We start from the raw sequence: 23,048 nt of genomic DNA on the forward strand, positions 1-23,048 counted from the left end.
TATCAGACTGCCAGACGCTACGTTTATCATACCTGTTTCTAGTACCAGCCTTCTCCTTTCCTGTTCTGGTCCTTTCCCCTCCCCACCCTTTTCTGACTTGCCCTGTTTTCCAGTCCCATCCTCCACACACTTTCATTTGTGCCAACTGTCTCCCTCAAAAGCATATGTGGATTTACAGAGCTTGAATTGTTTTCAGTATATTTTACCTCATTCTTCTTTTTGGTTTGCTTTCTATTCTTAGGAGCTTGTACTTTTTGATTGGATAAAAGTGCCATGAGGGGTGGAGTGGGAATGGGATCAATAATGGGGGTCGGGGGGTGGGAGTAACGGGACTATGGTGATGGCACACGAGTGAATTGGTGATGAGAAATCCATGGGGATTACAACCGAGACAGAAAAAGGCACAAAATGATGTAAAAATAAACTATTACAATAATTTTTTCTTTTTAAGTGCCTGTGTGCCCAGGAGTGTGCTGGAGAAAGCACTGGTTGTGCAACAAACCGTCTCTTATCAAGACATCCTACTTCTCTACAAGGCTGGGGGACGGAGAGGACCTGCTAGACTTCCAAAAGGGCCTCATAAGCCAGGTGCAGTGCTGTGTGCCTGTCGTCCCAGCTACTCGGGAGGCTGAGGCAGGACCATGGCTTGCCCCCAGGCATTCTGGGCCAAAGTGCACTATGGCAGTCAGGTGTCCACATTAAGTTTAGCATCAATATGGTGACCTCCCAGGACTGGGGGACCGACCACCAGGTTGCCTAAGGAGGGTGAACCAGTATAGGTAGGAAATGGAGGAGGCCAAAGCCCCCGTGCCGATGAGCTTTGTAGTTCTCAACAGGGACGTAATTCCATTCTCAGTTCACAGAGCAGTAGGGTGACCCTAGAGTGCACCAGCAAGCTACCCTTCAGACAGCTCCTCACTAGGTCCATCTACCTTTGATTCACCACGTTTGTTTGCAGTTCAGGCATGACCAACAGCTGGCTAGAATTATTTAATCTAACTTTTTCGTTGTCCAGGCACTGGCTTCATTCGGGGTTAGGGAGAGGGCCAACTCCACATTAAGCGCCTTTCAAAAGCAGCCGGGCAAAGTTGGCTTAATACCAGGATGTTTAATCTGTTTAACCTTCTGCTAGCACCAGACCTAAGAGTTTCAGGGCTGACTGAGAAGAGGGGTTTCAAGAAGTCAGTCAGAAGGAGAAAGAAACAGCAGGTGATTTCACTCATATGTGCACTACAAAGAAGCAAAGTGAAGGAACAGACAAAACTAAATCAAAACAAGCTCTCAACTCTAAAGAGTTGAAGTTACCAGAATGGGAATGTGGGGTGAGGAGCAAAGTGGGAAGGGTCACTGAGCTACTGTGGAAGGTTGTGGTGCTGTGGTGATAGGTGTGGGCTGGTAACACACACCTGAAGAGGAAGGAACCTATCCCCCTAAATGATAGGCAGCGTGTAAACCAACATTGCCTCAATTAAAAAAAAAAAAGTCCGAGAAAGAGGAGGCTGAAGATTTTAAAAAGGTGTGTGGACGGGCGTGGAGGAGCCTCTCCATCAGCAAGCCAGCTCCCAGCCCACACACTGCCCTCCTTCCTCTCCTGCAGGGCTCCCACACCAACGTGGCTTCTGTTCTCCTACCACAATGAGCAGTTCCACGGAGAGCCAGGCCCCCCACCTTGGGTGATAGCTCTGCCTCGTGAACACTAAGAACACCCTGAGCCAATGTTCTCCACCGATGAACGCAAACAGGACCGGATGCACATGAATGTCAACTGTGAACTCTGACAGGATTAACCTCTCAATAATAAGCTATTTCTGTGTCATATTATCCTGTTAGTTAAATGCCAGACCATTTCGGACTCCGGTAGGACTGATTCTACCAGTGTTTTTGTCAAGGTCAAAACTGGTGACTGTACAGAGATCTAGTAAATGATTAACCTCGGCTCCCCACTGGGCCAGAATCAACCACAGAGTTCACCGCCTGCTGGCCACTCAGTCTCCCCAGTTCAGCAGTAGCCATTCACGGTACACAGCCCAGGCCTCTGCTTCTGACTAGAAGGGTCACTAAGACAGACACCGGAAATGCCAATGAGCTGGGCCAGAAAGGGAGACTGTTCACAGCAGGATGGGTAGAAGGAAGCCCAACAGGGAGGGGTGCCTGGCCTCAGAGGCCCACTATCAAAGAAGTGGTAGGAATCTTCTTTTCACACAGGCTCACAAGCCTAGAGACATGGAAGAAAAGCCTGACCAGGCTGAGAAAATCATGTAAATCTGAGAGCATGGAGATTCCAAACAGCACAATGCTTCTCTGAACTTGGCTCAGGCTGATGTCAAATTCAGAGTCGTAGTTATAAACCAAGTGGTTTAAAAACTTGACCATATGGATAATAATGAACAGCTATATAACAAAAGAGACTAAATTTTATGGGGGTGGAGTGGGGAATGGGATCAAAAACAGTGGGGAGGAGGGAAATGCACTGGACTATGGTGATGGCACATAGGTGATTTGGTGATGGGAAGCCCCCGGGGAATACAACTGAGATGAAAAAATGCACAAAATGATATAAAAATAAACTATTATATTATTTAAAAAAACAAAACAAAACAAAAACTTGACCATATGGAAGATGCAGGCCTATTTTCTAGACCTACAACTGGCTCTTATTCTAAAGCTGGGTAGAGTTCAAGGGTTTCCAGTATGTTTTCAGGCACCTTAGTCTTCCCTGTGCTGTCACCTACTTTCCCGGGCACAGGGCACACACATCCTCAGACTTGGATATTTCAGGGATGGAAAAGATCAAGTTTTCATGTCCTTCTACAGTACACCTGCCTGAATATTTTCAGATCCATCTCTAACATCAATTTTTGAGCTCTCATTTCTTTTCTTGACTTTATCTCCAGTCTTGTTCTCAAAAGTCTCTGAAGCACAGTCAGCCCTTTTTCCTAAGTTCCAAGTAGACTCAAATTTTCCCTAAATCCAGACACAGCCAGTATTTTCTTCTCTCTGGACCACACACTTGCTGGAGAAACATGTGTAGAAATTTAACCACTACAACAAGAAGAAAAAGGGGGGAAGTGTTCAAAGGAAAAATATGTACACTTGGCTGCATTTTCCCCTTCGTTCTGCAAGTCCCCAAGGATAAGGCCCATTCACAACTTTGGAATTTCGTAGAAAAGGAACAAACCTCTTCCTTGTCCCCTCTCCCACCCAACTCCTACTCACCGCTGACAAAACAAGATTATTTTATTCATGACTGTGAAAACTGCTGTAATCACTCTGTGGAACAAACACCTGGCCCTTTGTCATGAAACCAACCTGATAATACCAGCTCAAACAAGTCCAGTTCCCTAGTGATATTCTAGATATTCTGGAAAACTCACTTGTTCTTGCACACTTTTCCTGTGTCATAATGTGCGTCACCAGCAGCACATCACTGAATCTGTAGCTCCAACTGCACTAACCCTATCTGGTTGCTTCAAAGACCACCTACTCCTCTGATGTGCTTTACCTCAATCCATCCCACAACAATACACCTAAACCCACTTCATCAGTTCAGCACCTAGGGGATATCACATGCTCAAAAATATTTGTTGAATGAGTAAGTGCATGAATATGCAAACCTACTGTAAGTGCCTGGGGTGAGACTATGGTGAATACAAAAATGAATGAGGAGGATGGCTACTCTACAAGTCCCAGAAGAGAACAATTCAGAAGTCCCACGCTTGGTGTTCATGAAGTTTCTGTATGAACAGAAACTTTTCCCATCCCTCCGTCACTGCTTACTCTCACGACTCCCAAGACTCAATCCAAGTCTCATTCCTTGGAGGAACCGTTCCTGGCCCACCTGCACAGAGTACTGTCTTCCTTCTCTGTATTTCTGCTTCCCATGCAGTGCAACAGCCTCTCCAAAGCCAATGCCATCACTCACACACAGGATCGGTATCCTCTGCCTCAGCACTAGACTTCGGGAGAGCCGAGGTCAGGGAACACGCGTCACCTCTGTACCCCAGGCTTAGCGCAATGCTCCCTGCGCTGAGTGAGTCAACACTGTAAGAAAAGCAAAACCCAATATATGCCACAGGCGGCCACAGGCGGCCACAGGCTCTGAGGATCTCTAAGAGGATAGCAGGTGCTGGGTAGACCACGCAATGAAGAGGGCCTTGGAGCTGGGTTCTGCATGACACACAGGATTTTAACAGATGAGGACAGTGGCACAGAGCTGCTGCTGGACCTCAGAGATGAGTAGGTGAACATGGGCAGAGAGACAGGAAAGAGAGCAGGGGACCATTCGGGAGACAGAGGGAGTGGACCATGGAACACAGGAACAAGGCAGAAACACAGACTGAGGCCTGAACACACACGGCCCTAGAGTATATTACCATATAGTACTGTTTTCCCGAAGGAGGACCGCAGATGGGGTTTGCCTAAAGTACAAATTCAGTCTACTGCTCACCAGCTGTGCTCAGGGTCACACAGCAGTCACCTGTGTCAGTGAGAGAATATGTACGCATATACACACACACAACTTCACCAAAATAGGTTTGAACTACCCTGGTTCAACTCATGTAGATTTTTTTTTTAAATAAACAGAACACAAATTTATGGTAACAAAAAACAGTACATTACAGTAAAGTGTATTTTTTCTTCCTTAGGATTTTCTTTATATAGCTTTTTTCCCCTAGCTTGATGCATTATGAGAATGCAACATATAATACATAGAAGTCAAAAGGTGTTCACTCACTGTTTTCAGTAAGCCTTCCAGTCAACACGAGGTTATTAGTAAAGTATGGGGGGACCAAAAGTTACACTAGCATTGTGGACTGCACAGGGGTAGAGGTCCTCAATTCCCAAGTGTTCAAGAGTCAACTGTATACACACATCTGTATACAAAGATCCTGATTTCTCAGCAGCAACATTATAAACACTTTTATGGGGGGAGGGGTGACCTGGGCACTGTAGGACGTTTTGCAGCACCCATGGGCTCCACCCACGAGACGCCAGAAGCAATATCCCACTGGTGACAACTACACATGTCTCCAGGGTGTGCAGGCAAAATCATCCCCAGCTAGCATCCACTGACACAGAGAACCTGTCAAAGAACAGGAGGAAGCGCAGGGATTGGGAGGAGCCGGCCAAGTGGGGGTATTCTGGCGACTGGGCTGGTGCACAAAAACAGAATTTCAATAAATCACATACAGTGTTAGGCTGCAAAATATAAGACCCAAAAAGGATCTGCCAGTAAGCAGAGGAGATAAGGCCCACATCTCCGGCAGGGGCTTCAGCAGAATTCCACATGGAATTCCTGATAAAGTGACTGCAAAGCAAAGGCCTAGGGGTAGCAAGTTGGGGGCAGGGGAATTTAAACAGGGTGCACATTTTTTTGAGTCAGGAACAGGAAATTGCGTAGTGTGGCTGCTGCTCGCTCTTTATGGACATGAGTGAGTAGAGAGTTGAAAAGGCAGGTGGGGAGCAGCTCATGCAAGGTTGTTAGGGGAAATCCATTGGGGACTTATGGGGAGCCGGGGGGAGGGAGAAAGGCTGCAGGATAGATAGGGTCAAATGATAAGGGAAAGCTGGAGACAAGTGTTGAAATCATCCAGGCTAAAGATAATGAGGCTGAGTCAGGGCAGTGGCAATGGGCAAGGAGTCTCCAGGATGCAATGACGGCCAGGGACAAAACCCCCAGACCTGGGCAGCAAATGGAAGACCAGGGCCACGGAGACATGGCTCAGCACAGCAAACCGGAAATGCATCTAAATTCAGGGCTTCCTCTTGGCCCGCCTAGGTCAGGCCCAGATCACTACTCCCATTTTACTGGATGTGGGATTAATTTAAACAGTTATAAAAGGATGTATATGCTGGTTTTTGTTGTTGATTGTTTAAGATTTCTTCTCCTACTTATGTATACACCCTACATGTCTCCAAATGCATCCACTATTAACAATTTGTAGTCTTTCTGAGATAGTCGAAACATGCACAAGTGCTTTACATATGTATTCATTTTTTATTTGTTTTTGCTACTGCCAATAGTACCCATTTACAATAGAGGAAGCAGAAGGGCCAGGAGACTTCAATAAAGATGACAGCAAAATCACATTTAAAAACATGACCTCTCCTTAAATTATGGTAGTCTTCTTCTACACGAGTCTGGTCTACAGTCCTCCACTCTACCAGCTGAGCTATCAAAGGGTGCATTAGTCTTCTTTTATACCTCTGACTACTGTGGGTCATTCACACAGAGAGTCTTATTGAACACTCTGCATGGTGCCAGGGATATAGAGAAGGGCCCTACCATGCAGCAGGCACCGTACAACTGACAAGAGCAGGCAAGACTGGGCATGAATGACAGTGTGGTACTGCTGGAGTCAACAGCGATCAGAAATGTGGCATAAAGATATAGCTTCAGGGCCCTCCCTGGTGGCGCAGCGGGTTAAAAGCACAGCACTGAGAACCTAAAGCCACTTCTGCATGAGTTCGATTCCCGCCTGCCCCGGAGGGAAACACATGGCGTGGCAGACCTCTCCTGACCCGCCTGCTGCTCCCCTCAGCAGTGTACTTCGTCCATCTGCCTGTTCTGCTCCCCACTCTGTCTCTGGTGAAGCCTCTCGCCAACCCTGAGCCTCTGGCCTGTACCCCAGTTCTGTATGAACAAATAAATAAATCTTTAAAAAAAAAAAAAAAAGATATAGCTTCAGGGCCCACTCTAGTGGCACAGCAGGTTAAAGCACAGCAAGTACTAAGTACTAAGAAGCTAAAGCCACTTCCGCATGAGTTCGATCCCCTGCCCCAGAGGTGACCATATGGCACCGCAGACCTCTCCTGACCCCACCGCGGCTCCCCTCAGCAGTGTATTTCGTCGACCTGACTGTTCTGTTCCCCACTCTGGTGAATCCTCTTACCCCCCTCACCTCTGGCCTGTACCCCAGTTCTGTATGCATAAGTAAATCTTTAAAAAAAATATATATATATGTATATACATATACATATATATATATATGGCTTTGTCAACATGCTGTGCTGACTCCTGCTGCATGGCCAGTTTCCCTGACACAACAGCCTCAAATAACAGTAATCGTGTTACTCCCAAATTTCCTGCACTAGGAATCTAGAAGTGACTTAGTTGGGTAGTTCAGGCTCTTTGGCCATGGCAACTATCATCTGAAGGTTTGACTGGGACTGAGAATCTGCTTCTACATGGCTATTAACAAGAAGCCTCCATTCCTGCCTCAGGGGACTTTCCACTGACTGCTTCAGGGCTCTCACAACATGCTGGCTGATTCCCCCAGAGGAAGATTCAAAGGAAGTCAGGGGTGGTTCTAATGTCCTTTATGACTTGGACACAACACGCCATGATACATCAGCCCTAGGTAACACGAGCCGACACCACAAAGAAGCAAGGGTACCGAGGAGGATAGATTATTAGGGACAACCTCAGATGCTGGATACTACAAATGTCCTGTCTTGATTTGCTTTGATATTGTAGATGTTTGTTTCCTCACTGCTTCTTATCTAATAGATTTCAAACTTAGGACATATTCCATTTTCTGCTTAAAGTGATCATAGACCAGTGCCACTTTTTCCCAACAAGTAGACCTCTAAGTGAGGGACTTTGGCAAGTCTTTAGAAAAATAACCAGGCAGAGTTTACAGGGTCAAAGAGTACAATGCAGATTGAATAGCTGTTCTGATGTAAAGTTAAAGGCTCTTTCCCTTCAGGCATTAAGGATTTGAACCTTTGAAAAATTATACTGTTTACATTGCCTTGGCTATGTAAATTCCCCCTTCTGATTTCACTATCCAGCTCCCGGAGTTTGGCCATATCCACCTGGGAATGCAACTGGTTAGTGCCCCTCCCCCCACCATGTCCGTGGCTCCTGCTTTGCTTATGCCCTTAGACCCAGTGCAGTGTCTACAGATGGCTCAGAGACTTCACAACATAATTCATTTGGGAAGCTAGACAAGCAAGTCTCTACGACTGTAAATGTTTAAAGGTATTTCCGGTTCTGGCTCCTAACAGCCTTAGTTGATGAACAAATGAAATCTTCCCTCCCACGAATGACACCACCAACACACCCAATTTTTTCCATTCATCTATGATTGCCTTTCCACCCTCAGCACTTGCTCACAGATGCATTTACAAACTCAGGCAACTAGCATGTAACAATGTGCAAAAGCTAACAAACAAAATGGGCCTTCCATGACTCTATACCCTTTCTTTTCTGTCCTTCAGCCAAGAGGGACAGGGCATTAAACATGGGACTGGGTTGCTGAATAAGCCTTAGACAGCCCATGCTTCCATCTGAAGGGTTAACATGATCAAGCTGTCCAAGGAATTCCAGCTCACTTGTAGAGACCAGAGCAGATCCTTTTCCACAGAAGAAACCTGTTTGCACCTCACAAATACACAAACTCCATTTAAGTCTTTCATGATCTCCATCATGCTTAGAAAACAGAACAAGATCCTTAAGCTGCAACCCAGACCTGCAGAAGCCGATCCCTGCTTTTCTCTCCACTTCCTCTCACATAAAGACATGCCATTGCCCTTCACAGCCCAGACTTACCAGCCTTCATGGCACATGTACCCTTGTGCCACAGGCCATTTGCATATGCTATTCTGACTGCCTGGAACATTCTATGAGAGTTCTGGTAATCTATTATTATCTATTCATACTTCAGATCATTCTCCTTATTTTCCTCAAAAATTTCCCCTCCCTCCATTTTAAAGCCTTTACATCAGTAGAATTACACATTTAATGTGATTAACAGAATAGTGCCTGTTACTTTATTTTTCCTGGTCATTTATTCCCATAACCCAGCACCATGCCAACTGCACTAAATGAAACACTCAATATATATTCGCTGAATTGAATTAATCTAGGACTGTGAGTCAATTAGTTATGAAATGGAGGTTCCAAAAATTAGATCAACAACCCACTCCCAAAGGCTGGGAGTTGTGATAAGCTAATGAACATCAAATCTCCTGAATGACTTAAGCCTAGTCCCCATCCTTCCTCATTTCAGATGGGAAAGGGGCTTTCTTCTTGCTTCTAGAGGGCTGAAAGCATGCGCAAGGCGAAGCACAGACAAGCATGACCTTCCCACCAGGCTGTCTTGTTCCAAGGCCAGGATGAGGCTTTTCATCTCCTCCACCCAAGTAAATTTCTACACTTTTTCTTCACACTGCATGTGCATTTGCTATGATTTTCTGTGTCATCTACATACCCTGAAGGGCCTACCCATTGGAGTGAAGTCCTAGGAGTGCCTTCCCATTTAACCTAGCAAAACTTCAAGATACCATCATTAAAACTGTCAACTGTCCTCCCCAGATCTGAGTGGGGAGTCTCCCAAATGCAATTCCCCACCAGCTCTCCTCCTTGCACTGTGATGCTAAAAACAACATGCCTTCCACAAAACAGGAGTAGGAACATCTATCCAACTGAAGTCGAGAGAGCACCCCAAAAAGGAGAGCTTCTTTAATGCTACTATCCTAGCCAGGGAAGACAGAGGAACCTCCTTGTATTTTATGAAGTCCTACTTTGCAGAAATCTTAATTGCAACTGGAATCTGCTTGGTTTTTTTTTTTTGTTTTTTTTTTAAGAAAACAAAATATGTCTTAACTCACCCCCACTCCCCACCCAGGTCAACATCCTATCCTTGTCTTGCATGTAAATTATATTTCCAGCAATTCTAGTTGTTAACTCTGAGTTTACTAAAAAACAGTAAGTCAAACAGTAAGTGTGCGATGCATCCAGAAACTTTTGGGAAAGGGAAGTATCTTAAATATTCATAGAAGACACAGGGTCTCTAGCTACAGAAATGATGCACTATTCCTCTCCAAAAAGTTGCCATCCAAAACATAATGCCTTTCCTGATCTCCTGCACTGCACTCACCTCACCCACAGTGCCTGTAACTTCATCATCCAGTATTTTATTTGCGCGTCTTTTTCCCCAAACAACATGAAAACATCCTCAAAGCTCGAGAGCACCATTTGCTGCATTGCAGCCTCAGTGATCGGCACTAGTAAAACACACTCAAAACAGTTGGTGAAAACGGGAGTGGCACATCTGGGCTCCTGCTCCATCTTCTACAACCCACAGCCATGACACTGGTAACTCAGTTAAAACACCAGGAGCCAAGTGCAGGGCGTCCTGTTCACGATTCACCAAGACACCCCATCCCCAGAGGCTTCTCAACACCCATGAAGCCCCTGCATCAGAATCACTAGAGAGGGGACCGGAGGTAAGGGGTCCCCAGGGCTTTGTGGAGAATTCAAAAAGACCCTGGTGTGCACCAGGCCTCTTATTTAGCTATTTTTTAAACAATACAGAATGCGGAAGCAGAAAAGTCATGGGGGGAAGCGTGAGGAAGAAAGGGGGGAAAACGAAGGTGAAGTTTTAAGCTTCGTATCTTTCCCATTTTATATTTACAGATGGAAAGTTCCATTGCCCTGGGCATGCAGAAGAGACAGTTTCCTTCACCTGGGTAGTGACTGCCAGCTGAGGAAATAAGGGTTTTTTTTTTTTCTTTTAACAGTTTTGCTCACTAACTTGGCTCCCACAGAGAAGACAGAAATGAGATTTTACACTGAATTAGCCCTCTCTTCAGGGAAGTGAGTCCCTTGATCCTGAGATTAGCACTGGTTTTATCACCTGACCCTCTGTTGACCCTATGCTATGAAGGAAGCCATGCAGATTGGTAGGAAAGGGGTGGAAAAAGTCAAAGTGTGGGAAAGGAGCACTGAAGCCCGTATTTATTTGCTTAAGACTGAATGACATTTCCAAATTGTGGGTGAAACACACCCATAATTTGAGGATGATTTTGGAGTAAGGGAAAAAAGTTTCAAAATGACTGAATTTGAATGTTTTCCATGTGTTTACAGAATACAAAACACAGGCATAATGTTAGAATTTAACTATGGGCAGAACAAGATGAAAGTAGATAGACTCAATGTATACTGCAAAAATGCGCTGCCTTCAGCAGTTTTTCAGCTATATCTCGAAGGTCCCTCCCCCCTTGCTTCCCTGTAACTAGACCTGGCTGCTTCACTTATGTCTCTGGGTCCGTGGCCTGCTCTTCCTCCTACTCTATCTCTCTTGCCTCTGGCCCAGTCACAGCCCAACAATGTCAGCAGTAGAACTTACTCCCTTCCCCACCCACCTGTCCCTCATAGCCTCCTTCTCCGGGCAGCCCCCGGGTACCCCAAGGTGAACACAGTATTTCCCATTCTCAGCATGGTGGCTGCCACTCAGCCCAAGGCGAGGTCTTGTCCCTCTTCTCCCCACCCTGATCTCAGAGGCCCCCACGGGTCTCTCCTGTCCATCCTGCCTCTCCCCTGCCCTTGCATTTAGCTCATTCCTCTCTCACTCCTTTTTTTAAAAAAACATTTATTTATGCATACAGAATGGGGGTACAGCCAGAGGTGCAGGGTCGGTGAGGAGTCACAAGAGACAGAGTAGGGAGCAGAACAGGCAGATTGACAATAACACACTGCTGAGGGGAGCAGCAGGTGAGATTAAGAAAGGTCTGCTGCACCATGTGGGTCACCTCCCTGGCTGGGGATCGAACTCCTGCTGAAAGGGCTGTCTTCATAGTGCTGTGCTTTAACCTGTTGTGCCACCAGGGAGGGCCACTCCTTATTTCTAACCAGTCTTCCCAACAGATCAAACCACAACACCATCAGGGTCCTAGAAGAGCCCCAAAATAGCAACTGCTCCCTCACAAGTCCTTCTGTTCTGGCATCATGGTATTCAGTGGTATTTACAACCTCACTTCACCTTACCTTTTCTATCTTAACTCTTCCTGAACTGGGGAGATGGGGAGGTTGGAGGGGGAGGTTACATTAGCAAAAGTAGTTTGTTTGTTTTTTTTAAAGATTCATCTATTTATTTGTGCATACAGAACTGGGGTACAGGCCAGAGGTGCACTGAGAGGATTCACCAGAGTGGGGAGCAGAACAGGCAGACGGATAAAGTAGACTACTGAGGGGAGCTGCAAGTGGTCAGGAGAGGTCTACTGTGCCATATACGTCACCTCTGGGGTGGGGATGGAACTCATGCTGAAGTGGCTTTAGCTTCTTAGTGCTGTGCTTTAATCTACTGTGCCACCAGGGAAGGCCCTCGCAAAAGTAATTTTTTTTTTTTTTAAGATTTATTTGTGCATACAGAACTGGGATACAGGCCAGAGGCTCAGGACGGCGAGAGGCTTCACCAGAGACAGAGTGGGGAGCAGAACAGGCAGATCGACCAAGTACACTGCTGAGGGGAGCAGCGGGCGGGTCAGGAGAGGTCTGCCACGCCATGCGGTCACCTCTGGGGCAGGCAGGAATCGAACTCACGCGGAACTAGCTTTAGCTTCTCAGTGTTGTGCTTTAACCCGCTGCGCTACCAGGGAGGGCCACAAAAGTAGTTTTAACGCTTATCAACACATGGCTAATCTTGCTTTATCCATACTCCCACTCACTTTCCCCCAAGAAGATTTTTTTTCTAAATATTTATCTATGCATTTAAGAACTGGGGTGTAGGCCAGAGGTATTAGGGGGTGGGAGGGGTGAGAAGATTCACCAGAAACAGAGTGGGGAACAGAACAGGCCACTCTATTGAAATAACAGCTGAGGGAGCAGCAGGCAGGTCAGGAGAGTCTGTGGGTTAGCAGCTGGCTGGGGATCCGATGGAACTGGGCTGCAGTGGCTGGCTGGCACTAGTTTGACAGTGCTACACTTTAACCGCTGCACCACCAGGGAGCCACCCCCACTTTCCCCCAGTAGACTGTTTTAAAGAAAATTCCAGAATATCTCTCACTTCTTCCATAAATACTTCAGTATAACTCTTTAAAAGATAAAGAGGGCCCTCCCTGGTGGCACAGCGGGTTAAAGCACAGCACTAAGAAGCTAAAGCCACTTCAACATGAGTTCAATCCCGCCCGCACTGGAGGTGACCACATGGCATGGCAGACCTCTCCCGACCCGCCTGCTACTCCCCTCAGCAGTGTACTTCATCAGTCGGCCTGTTCTGCTCCTCACTCTGTCTCTGGTGAATTCTCTCACTGCCCCTTCACCTCCAGCCTGTACCCCAGTTCTGTATGCATAAATAAATCTTTAAAAAAAAAAAAAAGATAAAGACTCTTAAAAGCAGTAACACTGTTATCACCCCTTAAAAATGTGCTTGCATTATTTCATACTGCTGAATATAGAAACTGCATTGACATGGCCCCAAGGATTTAAAATATCTGATTTTTATAGTTAGTTTGCTTGAATTGGGATCCAAACATGACCCACACATTGGAGCTGTGTCTTTGCCTCTTCAAACTCTCCCTTAATCTGTAACCACCTAACATTGATTCCTGTACAAGGCTACAGGCCTGACACATCTCACTCTGCTTCCCACAAGGTTTGGCTTATGCTGGACTGAGGACCCCAGATGTCCTCATCCTGTGCTCACATGTCCAAATGCCATTCACCCTGCACCGACCACTTAGGCCTTCCTCCAAGAAAGGGTGGCTACCAGCCCTGTAGGCACGAACCAGCAACTGCAGCAAGTTGTCCAATACTATTGCCCTTGTGACGTGCTCTTTGCTTTCTGTAATTAGCTTGAGTGTTACCTATCTGTTACCTTCAATCTCCTAGAGGCTAGATTCTGTCCAATTTATCTTCATTATCCTTCATAGAACTTAGCACAGTCTTACACATGGCAAGTGGGTGGTAAGGACATTTATAAATGATATATTTAAAATTAACATAAAAGGGATGTGAAGGCTGGCGAGAGTCTCTCACTGCTCATTTAAGAAATGCCTGTGCATAACTGCCAGAGGCTGGGTGCCAGAAGTCGTATCACCCAACATAAAGACAAGTGTTTCCTTTCCCATCCTCAAGACCTGCAACTTTTAGATGCAAAATCTTTGTGCATCAAGGTTCATGTTTACCTTAGGATACTGCTTCAACAGACAAGATTTGTTCATTTTTCTGAAAAACAATTAAATGAGATTCCCCCTGCCCCCTAGATCCACTGGCTAGTCACTGGATGGCCATGACCCTTGGCATTTTCCTTTTGGACTGTTTATTCCTGAATCCACAATGTTTATTAAAGCGCCTACTATGTGCCAACATATAGAATTTGGCAAGTGGAGAAGGAGGACAGTCTTTAATATGTCAGGGAAGAAAAACAAAACTAGAGCATTATTTCCCACAATAGCAGGTCCTTGAATGCTGGTAAGACCCAGCAAGTTCAGAGGAGGTAGAATTTGAGGCGAGTCTACTCACTGAGAAAACTATATTGTCTTTTGCATGAGAAATGGGACTAGGAAGGATAAGGGGTAGAAAAAGAGAACTAACAATTGTGGACCATCTCCAGCTGTGGACATTCAATCCCAAGTGACCATTTCCTCAAACAATTCCAGTCACTGCCACAAATCAAGGAGGAAAGGACAGACACTTCTCAAAATGGAAAGTGTATAAAAAGATAAAACCCACAAAAAGGGCCCTCCCTGGTGGCGGAACGGGTAGGGACGAAGCACTGAAAGCTGGCCACAGCCACTTCAGTGTGAGTTTGATCCACAGCCCCGGGGATGACCCACATGGCGCAGCAGACCTCTCCTGACCCGCCCGCTGCTCCCCTCAGCAGTGTACTTCATCGATCTGCCTGTTCTGCTCCCCACTCTGTCTCTGGTGAAGCCTCTCACCGCCCCTGCACCTCTGGCTTGTGCCCAGTTCTGTATGCATAAATAAATAAACCTTAAAAAAAAAAACAAAACCACAAAAAAGCCCATTATAGAATGAGGTGTAAAAGTATTTAAGTACTTTCAAAGAATACTTGATTGACAGGCTCCCTTTTCTAACAGACAGCAAGATCCAGTCCTCTGCAAGAAGGAAACCGAATGAAGTAGCTCACTCTCTCACGCACCCCCATTCCTCTGCAGGAGGAAACCCCACCTAACATAGGTATTCGTGAAAGCTCAGCTGTTGAGTAATCAATCTGTTCTTTAAAAGTCGTGGCTGTCTGAGTCTACAAAAACTACTTTTATATAGTCTCTGTTTGGCGTATCTGTAAAATTCTTAATATAATTTGACAGTTTTCACCAAGTGTTCTAGTAATTTAAAACTTTGAGTGATTGAGCTCAGGCCAGGATGAAACATTTGTAATCTGACAATGATAAAAGTGCACTTTAGGGGTTTTGAGTCATGGGACAGTGGCACAAGTTGGGAAAACTGATGACAGAAGGCTGGGTTGCTTCCTAAAGCTTACCAGGAAAAGAAACTTCTTAATGCAATCCCTTAAATGTCAACTTTTAGTCTCAGTGTCAGGTGGGTCCTTCCTTCCCCTGACGCAGGAAACAGCTAAAAACTCATATACAAATTTAAACCACTCTTTACCAAATTAAAAAAAAGTTTATCTAACTCATTCCTCCAAGAAAGAATAACAGTTAAATCTTTATACAATTCCAACACATAAAAACTCATTTTTAAAAAGATAGCATCTGGCCACAAGCTGACATATTTTTTCCATTAAGTATGGTTCCATTATATTTGTTCAGCAAACACCTTCAGAAACAAACGTTAACTGTGTAAAAACACAATCACTATTCTTTTTAAGAAAATGCAGGGAAACAAAGGCACATATTATTCAATTCACAGGGTAGCAATAGTTTCCTTAAAGACCTCCCACACCATCATCAATGAAAATCCAATAAGAAACGACGCATGACAGATACCGAAAAGCCAGTTAGGGTTATTTGTCCTCCTTTTACTTCATTCCTCAGACACTGCGCAGCTGTGACTGTGTACCAGGCACTGTGCAGGGTTCAAGGGATAAGGATGTTATCCTTTGATAACAAGGGTTGGCTTACAAATGTGTCGTGTTTGGTTATGTGCTTCTTTTTGTCCCTTAATTTGAAGCAATGTTTAAATATGAAGCAATCTCATAACATCCAGATGTAAGGCTTCTCTTAGAAAATGAAAAGAGCTAGCTGGAACCTTCAGATGCAGCAAAGAAACAACTGACCCTACAGCAAAGTACACACTTTACAGCTTGCCACCGGTCCCCCTATGCCTTACTGCACCCCAAAAATACTTACAGAGCTTCTTTCGTTTATGTCCTTGTCTGGCCCCTCAGTTTGTCACTTCAACTTTAGGGGAGAAAAAATGGTATCAATAGGCCCTCTCTAGTGGCGCAGCAGGTTAAAGCACAGCACTAAGAAGCTAAAACCACTTCAGCATGAGTTCAATCCCCGTCCGAGAGATGATCCACTTAGCCAGCAGACCTCTCTGGACCCGCCCACTGCTCCCCTCTGCAGTGTACTTTGTTAGTCGGCCTGTTCTGCTCCCCACTTTGTCTCTGGTGAATCTTCTCACTGCCCCTGCACCTCTGGCCTGTACCTCAGTTCTGTATGCATAAATATTTTTTTTACATGGTGTCAACAGCCCCTCTGCTTCTGAAGTTCAGAGCATGTTGCTAAATTACAACATAGTTTGTTACAAACTACAAAAGAGAAAAAACCCTGAGTGGAGGTACTTAGTCACCTCACAGGGTAGAAAAAATTTTGGGACAGTCACAAAGGATGAGAAGTTGAAGCAGAGAAGTGGAAGGAGGTCATTCTGTATGCACAAAGAGGGGAGAGCACTAAAAGAATATGGAGTTTTCTGGAGATGGGCTACGGAGAGAGAAGGAATGGCTATTGGCTAACACACTAACAATTTTGAACGTCAATTTGAGATAACAGTAGCCTAGCAAGTTATTAAAGCAGAGTTATTAAACTTCCATGTTTAGTGCAGCAGTATTTATAAACAGCCACGTTCTGGAAATAACCTACATGCCAAAGACAGAGGAGGGGACTAGGAAGATGTGGTCAATGCACACACCATGGTATACTATGCAGTCATTAAAAGAAAAAAACCCTGTCATTTGCAACAACATGGAAATAAAATAAGGAGAAAGACAAATACCAGGTGATTTCACTTATATGTGAAACATAAAGAAACACAACAAGATCAGATAACAGCAAATCAATAATAAGCCCCAAAAAACTGACCGTAGAACTGAGGTTACCAGTGTGGGAGTGGGAAGAGGCGAACAAAGCAGGGAGCATCACCAGGGACTGAGGTGGGAGGCTATGGGGGCCTTGGTGGTAGGCACGGGGTGAGAACATACACCCAAAGGCCGTGATCCTCTACCTCTGAATCATACACGGTATTGTTAGATCAACAGTGTTACTGAAATAAAAGTTTGGGGGGAAAAATGTTATCTTGCAACTTACGTGTGGCACAAACTTAATCTACTTTATAGTCAAATCACCATGAACAGATCTCAACACCATCCTCAATTCCCCTTTAGTGCACATACTGTGTTAACTCAAGATTTGATGCACGTTTGAGGTGGTAAAGACATGATGGGTCCATTGGCATATTTGTACCCCTTGAAGCAACAGCCCAGAAAGGCCATTAGCAAGGACACCAGGCTGCTGTACACAAGAAAATGAGATGGAAACAACAGGCACGTCCCCTCAAAACAATGCAAATAAATCAGGTTTGCTTTTCTTCCTCCAACTAAACCGAATCAACAACAACAAAAAACCTGAGAGGCAAATCAACAAGCTGTTTTTAAAAACCATCTCAGTGATAATAAACCCAAACACAGCATTTCCCAGACCTTTTATTGTTATGGCAAACAAACCCATCTTTCACTTCTTGTCATTTGCAATTACCATGCCATTATTGAAAACCAGTGAATCTCTATGGAGCTTGGGGAGAGAGTGACTGAGAGTTGTGAGCTGTCATTGCAATCATCGCAAATCCACAAACAATCTCAAGAGTTCTTTCTTCATCCTCTCTCACCAATTTTTGCAGGAAGTCTAAAAAGGTATACTCTGTTAACGCTCCTCTTTCCCGAACGATGGCGTATTTCAAAGCATTGTCCCCTTCAAAACACTGCTTTTCTCTTCAACAGCCAACATGAGGCCAGCACCAAAAGACCTCAACATAATTTAGATCTATTTGTAGAAGCCAAGAATTCAATTAAGAGAAAAATTATCCTGTGAGGGTTTCGGCAGTTCAGTCAATTAACCCCCTTGTGACAGTGCTGAGAAAAGGAATGTGAACTGCTTAACAAAAGGGTCCACAAGACAAGGACAGCCTAGGGCAGGGGCCTCTGGGTCCCCTGCCATCTTGCCCCACTGGCAAAGCCGCAAACACTCTAGGCTCTGGCTTCAGGAAGCTACCAAACTGGGAGAGCCACTTGTGGCCTCTACAATCTCACCTCATGCACTGAGTGTCCTTGACATTTTTAAGTTTATAGATTCTAAAAGGTCAATTGCAAAATGCTTGTGCTGCTTCTTCAAAAACAAGCTCTATTTCCTTGACCTGATGAAATGAATTTCACAGACATGAAAAGGAAGGAATAGAGTGGGCAGTGGTATGAGACAGGCAAGCTCCTCTTGCCCCTTCCCGGCACTCTCAACATTGGGCCTGGCCCTGGGCCGGGATGCCTCACCTTGGTGGCTTCCTCCACGCTCTCCCTCAGGGCCTGCAGCTCAGCATCATACTGCTCCTTCAGCTTGTCCATCTCCTGGTCGTGGCTGGAAACCTCTTCCTTGAGGGCCCCCTTCAGAGCGGTCAGTTCCCGCTCCCGCTTTCTCAAGAGATCTTCCTGCTCTTCTTTGGCGATGAGTAGATCTTGAAGATCCTGTTTTGCTTGCAAGAGTTCCTAGAGAAGGTAAGACCAACAGGGGAGGTGAACACTCAACATCTTTGTCAAGCAGCCCTGCATGGGCCTTCAGTTTGGCACCCTGGCCACAGTCTCACCCATCCCCCCACCCTCTCCTTGCCCCTAGGACACGATGGGGTACACCACCTCTTCTCCCCTCTCACTTCAAGAAGTCCTCCTGTCCCTTGATAGGCCTGTATTAGCTGTTTGAGATATGGTTGGAGGGAGAAAAGGAAATATTTTTATTACTTGGAAGAGTCATTTCTTTTCTGGTCTCCTGTCCCTGCTGCTAGCCTTTCTGTCCTGTTGCTTTCCGGAGGACAGGCTGACTTGCCGGCCTCCCTTACTGTATAATCCCTGGGCCCCCGTATGTGCTCTCAACCCTAATCCATGTGCCTATGTTGGGGCGACTCTGCCCCACCCTCTTCTTAGTGCACTTGCCCATGCAGCAGGGCACAATATTCACATTTTCTGCTCAGCTGCCAAGAGTTCGTGAGGAAAGTCATACAACTGGGGCAACGAGTTCCACTAATCGCATTCCCAAAGCCCAAGTGTGTCCTGCCAAAAGCCCAGCATTCCTTCCGCTCCACCATCACTGTGAAGATGAGACCGGCTCAGCGCTCCTCAATCAAGGCCTCTGCTCACTTCACATGAGGGGAGCTCGGCCAAGACCCTTCAGCTTCTCCTTCCCGCCTCCCAGCCAAAGCCCATTCAGAGAGTGTGAGCTGTCCTGGGCCTGCCTGCTCCAAGGGTTATCTTCTGCTTTGGTCACTTTGCTCTTTTCTGTTTCCGTGAATCTGTATACCTTTACAGATTCAGTCAGAGAGCCCTGAGTCAAGGGAGCAAAAAAAAAGCCTTTACCATCTAACTTTCTGTAAGTATGATTTCTGCTCACAGCCTCTACTTCTTGACCACCCGTTTACTCCTCAACCTCTTGCTATGTGGCTTTTGTGACCTTTCAGGTCATCTCTAACTCGCCACATCCATTTTTCTTTCTAAGTCCTCACTTTTCTGGACTGTTCCTTCATCTTTCTGTTTCCTCAAAATTCTCTTGGCCTTATATTTGAAGATATGACACTCTCCTGTTCTCTTTTCGCTTCACTTTTTCGATGACAATATTTTCTGACTTCTCGCAGCCTATCCTAGAAAGCTTAGATGCATTCTTCATTCTCTGCGGACATGTATTATTTTTCCAAACAGTAATTCTACATCAGTAACTTCCAAACCTCTACCTCCAGCCCTTATTTGAGTTTAGATCTGTACTTCCAACGACCTGCTGGATACATCTTCCTGAAGGTTCTACGGGCACATCATGTTTAATAGGCTTACAATTTTCAGTCAATTCATTTCCTTCCTTTCCTCTTCCTTTTTCATTATTGTTATGAAAGACACCATTTGCCAGGGAGCCTGGCAGCTCCCTTGAATTATCTCATCCTTGCCTCTCACAACCAGTTAATCAATCTCAGATCCTCAACTCCCTAGTTTCTTTCCAGTCCAGCCCCCCTGCCTTGGTGGTTTACAACACCCACCTGACTGCTCCCTACATCCATTCTCTCTCTCACCTGCAGCCTCTACTACCACCATCACCCAGCACCCTGTGTCTAGAATATTCTTCTTCCCACCTCTGTGCCTTCAGAAAACCTAAGAATCAGATACTATGTGACCTCCTCCAGGGAGTCTTCCTAGAATCCCTTTTCCTTTCTATCACTCTCATTTTAGTTGAACTTCTCACCAGCATTTAATATTTTTTCCTTGCAGTCCATGTATTTAGATTATTTTATCTCCCCAACACTGTCAGTTCCTTATAAGACAGCTATAGATCTGGCCTCCCTGGTAGCGCACTGCAAGCGAGCTGCAGCTGCTTAAATGTGAGTTCAATCCCTGCCCCAGGGAGGTGATCCACATGGCTCTGCAGACCTTTCCTGACCCACTCACTGCTCCCCTCAGCAGTGTACTTCTTCATCGACCTGCCTGTTCTGCTCCCCACTCTGTCTCTGGTGAATCCTCTCACTGGCCTGTGCCTCTGGCCTGTACTCAAGTTCTGTATGAATAAAAAATCTTTAAAAAAAAAAAAAAACTATCGATCTGATTTATCACAGCCAGACCTGTCTGTTTTGGATATAAACAAACACAGACAATATAACACAGGGGACTGGAAGGGTCACAATTCTAAGCAAATCTATTCTTTCAGTGGTGGCTTCTGAGGAAATACACATCCTGTTCTCATGGAGCTCCTGGGGACCAGAGGAAAGGTTTCCACCTGGGGACCTCAGATAGGCCACTTTCCATTCAAGAGTGTGTGACTAATGAAGGGATGAAAATATTTGCATGAATTTAAGTATAACTGACAATTAAATCTCTTTCCTTGTCTCTAGGACGCCCATATTGATTAAACCAGGGGAACCTCTGAACTAAGCTCTGCAAGAATCTAACCAGCAGGCATTAATAAATAAGCTCAGATAAAACCTCTAGAGGGCCATTCATAGCTAAGGCAGCCCTGGTTCTTTTAAAGCACCAAGAAGAACACAGCAAATTGTATAAAAATATCCCCATCCTGACACTTGTCAAAGGGAATGAGCCCTGAGGCTCACTGCCCAGCCCCCCCAAAACGGGACAGGGGTCCTCTCCTCTCTGCTAGTGGAACCTTTTTAGGTTCTCCTTCTGGAGCTTCCCACCAGCCTATTCACAACAGCCCTTGTGATTATAACACTGTTTCCTGCTCTTACTCTCACACATTTCTCAATTGTTTAGACGATAAGGCAGTTCCTCTTCCCACACTTATCTTTTCCAGGATATAATTGTATTTTGTGTTGTCTTTGTATCCTGCCGCCAACACATGTCAAGAACTTTAGTTTTTATGGCACATTCTACACCAACATGCTTTATCTGTGCCTGGAGCTGTTGATTAAGTGGCTGGTGTTGCATAAATCCAATCAGATTACACCTCACATTATCACTTAGTAGCACTTGAAATTTCCCAGAGAGGAGACCAAAAGAAAACGTCACTTTTCACTTCACCACCTCAGTAGCTTTTACTTCCAATTATGTCAAGCCAAAGGAGAAAAATATACATATAAACTTCAAAACCTAAGCCAGCACTCACCAGAGGTGAGAGCGCATGCCTCTTACAGATTCCGATCAACAAAAACAAGGGAAGCAACTGGCCTTTCAGAATCAAAGATTGCAAAACCTACACGCATACAGGTTAGTCACACACATAAAGCACCAAGTGTGTTGTGAAGGGCTGGGAGGCCGACTGCATAAAAGTTGACAGTGCTTTGCAAATGACACATAGTTAAGAATTACGTAATTGACTAAGCATTTCCAAAAATCCCATGAAATGAATATTGTTATTCTCCTTCATAAATGATCAAAATAACTGGAGCTCTGAGGGGCAAACATCTCTTTAGTGGCACAGCCTGTAACTGGCAACAAGACTGGGAGTCACGGCTCTGCTCCTCACCATATGGCCGCCGTGGCCCTGACCACCGCTCCTCACTCACGAAAGCCAAGGACTAGCAACCGCACGGTGCTCGAGTATCAGAAGCACAAGAAATAAAGTGCTGGGTTGGGTTGGAAGCCGGTGAGAAGGCCCGCCTCTTTAACCAAAGCAAAGAAACATGACCAGAAACTGAGAAGACAAGAAAAGGAGGAAAGAGAGAGGGGAGCAGGCTCTGGGACCTGCTACAGCAGGTGCAGTGTGCACCCTAGCACAGAATATCCACAGCACCCACTGATTGCTGCACAGGAAGCCCTGGTGCACATCCACTCACAGGTGTTCCTTGTCTAAATGAAAAGTCTGATCTAGAGCTTCTGCAAAATGCATTCCAGAAGAGTCCCTCTGTAGGGTATGAGGCCCGTGTTGACGGAAACAACATGCAAAGGGTCATCTACCCAAACAGTGGATGACAGAGGGTAGCGTGATTCTCATCCCCCCCACCCCCGAGATGGAATAGGAAGCACCATGCAGGTGGTGAGAAACAGAACTTAACTTGTTTAGCTAAAATGTGTATAACATTCAGGAATATCACTGCCAAAGTTTAGTACTGTTCTAGAGACTTCATTTCTGAGCACAGCATTGCCAGATATTTTACTGATATGGAAGGCCCTAGCAGGGATAAATCACCACCAGACACTGCTGGCACAAGCCTGTCCGTGAGCCCTGTGTGCACTTATAAGAAAGGATTGCAAATGAGAACGCTCCACTGCTGTGGCATTCAGAGTTAGCTCATGCTTACCCATTAACCCCTTTCCTTCTCAGAAAGGAAGGAAATACGTCCATGGCAGAGGGGTGGTTGGAAACTCAACAAAGCTTTTTATAATTTGAATTTTTAAAAAATTCTCAACATTAGGTGTTTAAGAATA

At 45.4% G+C, this 23,048-nt stretch overlaps 1 protein-coding gene across 2 annotated transcripts in view; it reads right to left on the reverse strand.

Moving 5' to 3' along the window:
- Nucleotides 1-23,048, reverse strand: part of CGNL1 (cingulin-like 1) — a 156,500-nt gene that overhangs the window by 62,224 nt on the left and 71,228 nt on the right. For both annotated transcript variants that reach the window (XM_012728676.1, XM_004687754.2), the window contains exon 8: nucleotides 18,471-18,683. In XM_012728676.1, coding sequence (XP_012584130.1) covers nucleotides 18,471-18,683 — 213 coding nt within the window. The remainder of the gene's footprint in view (nucleotides 1-18,470; nucleotides 18,684-23,048) is intronic.

This window comes from Condylura cristata, unplaced genomic scaffold, assembly GCF_000260355.1.
Source record: "Condylura cristata isolate star-nosed mole 26May11 unplaced genomic scaffold, ConCri1.0 scaffold00023, whole genome shotgun sequence".
Classification (NCBI taxonomy): Eukaryota; Metazoa; Chordata; class Mammalia; order Eulipotyphla; family Talpidae; genus Condylura; species Condylura cristata.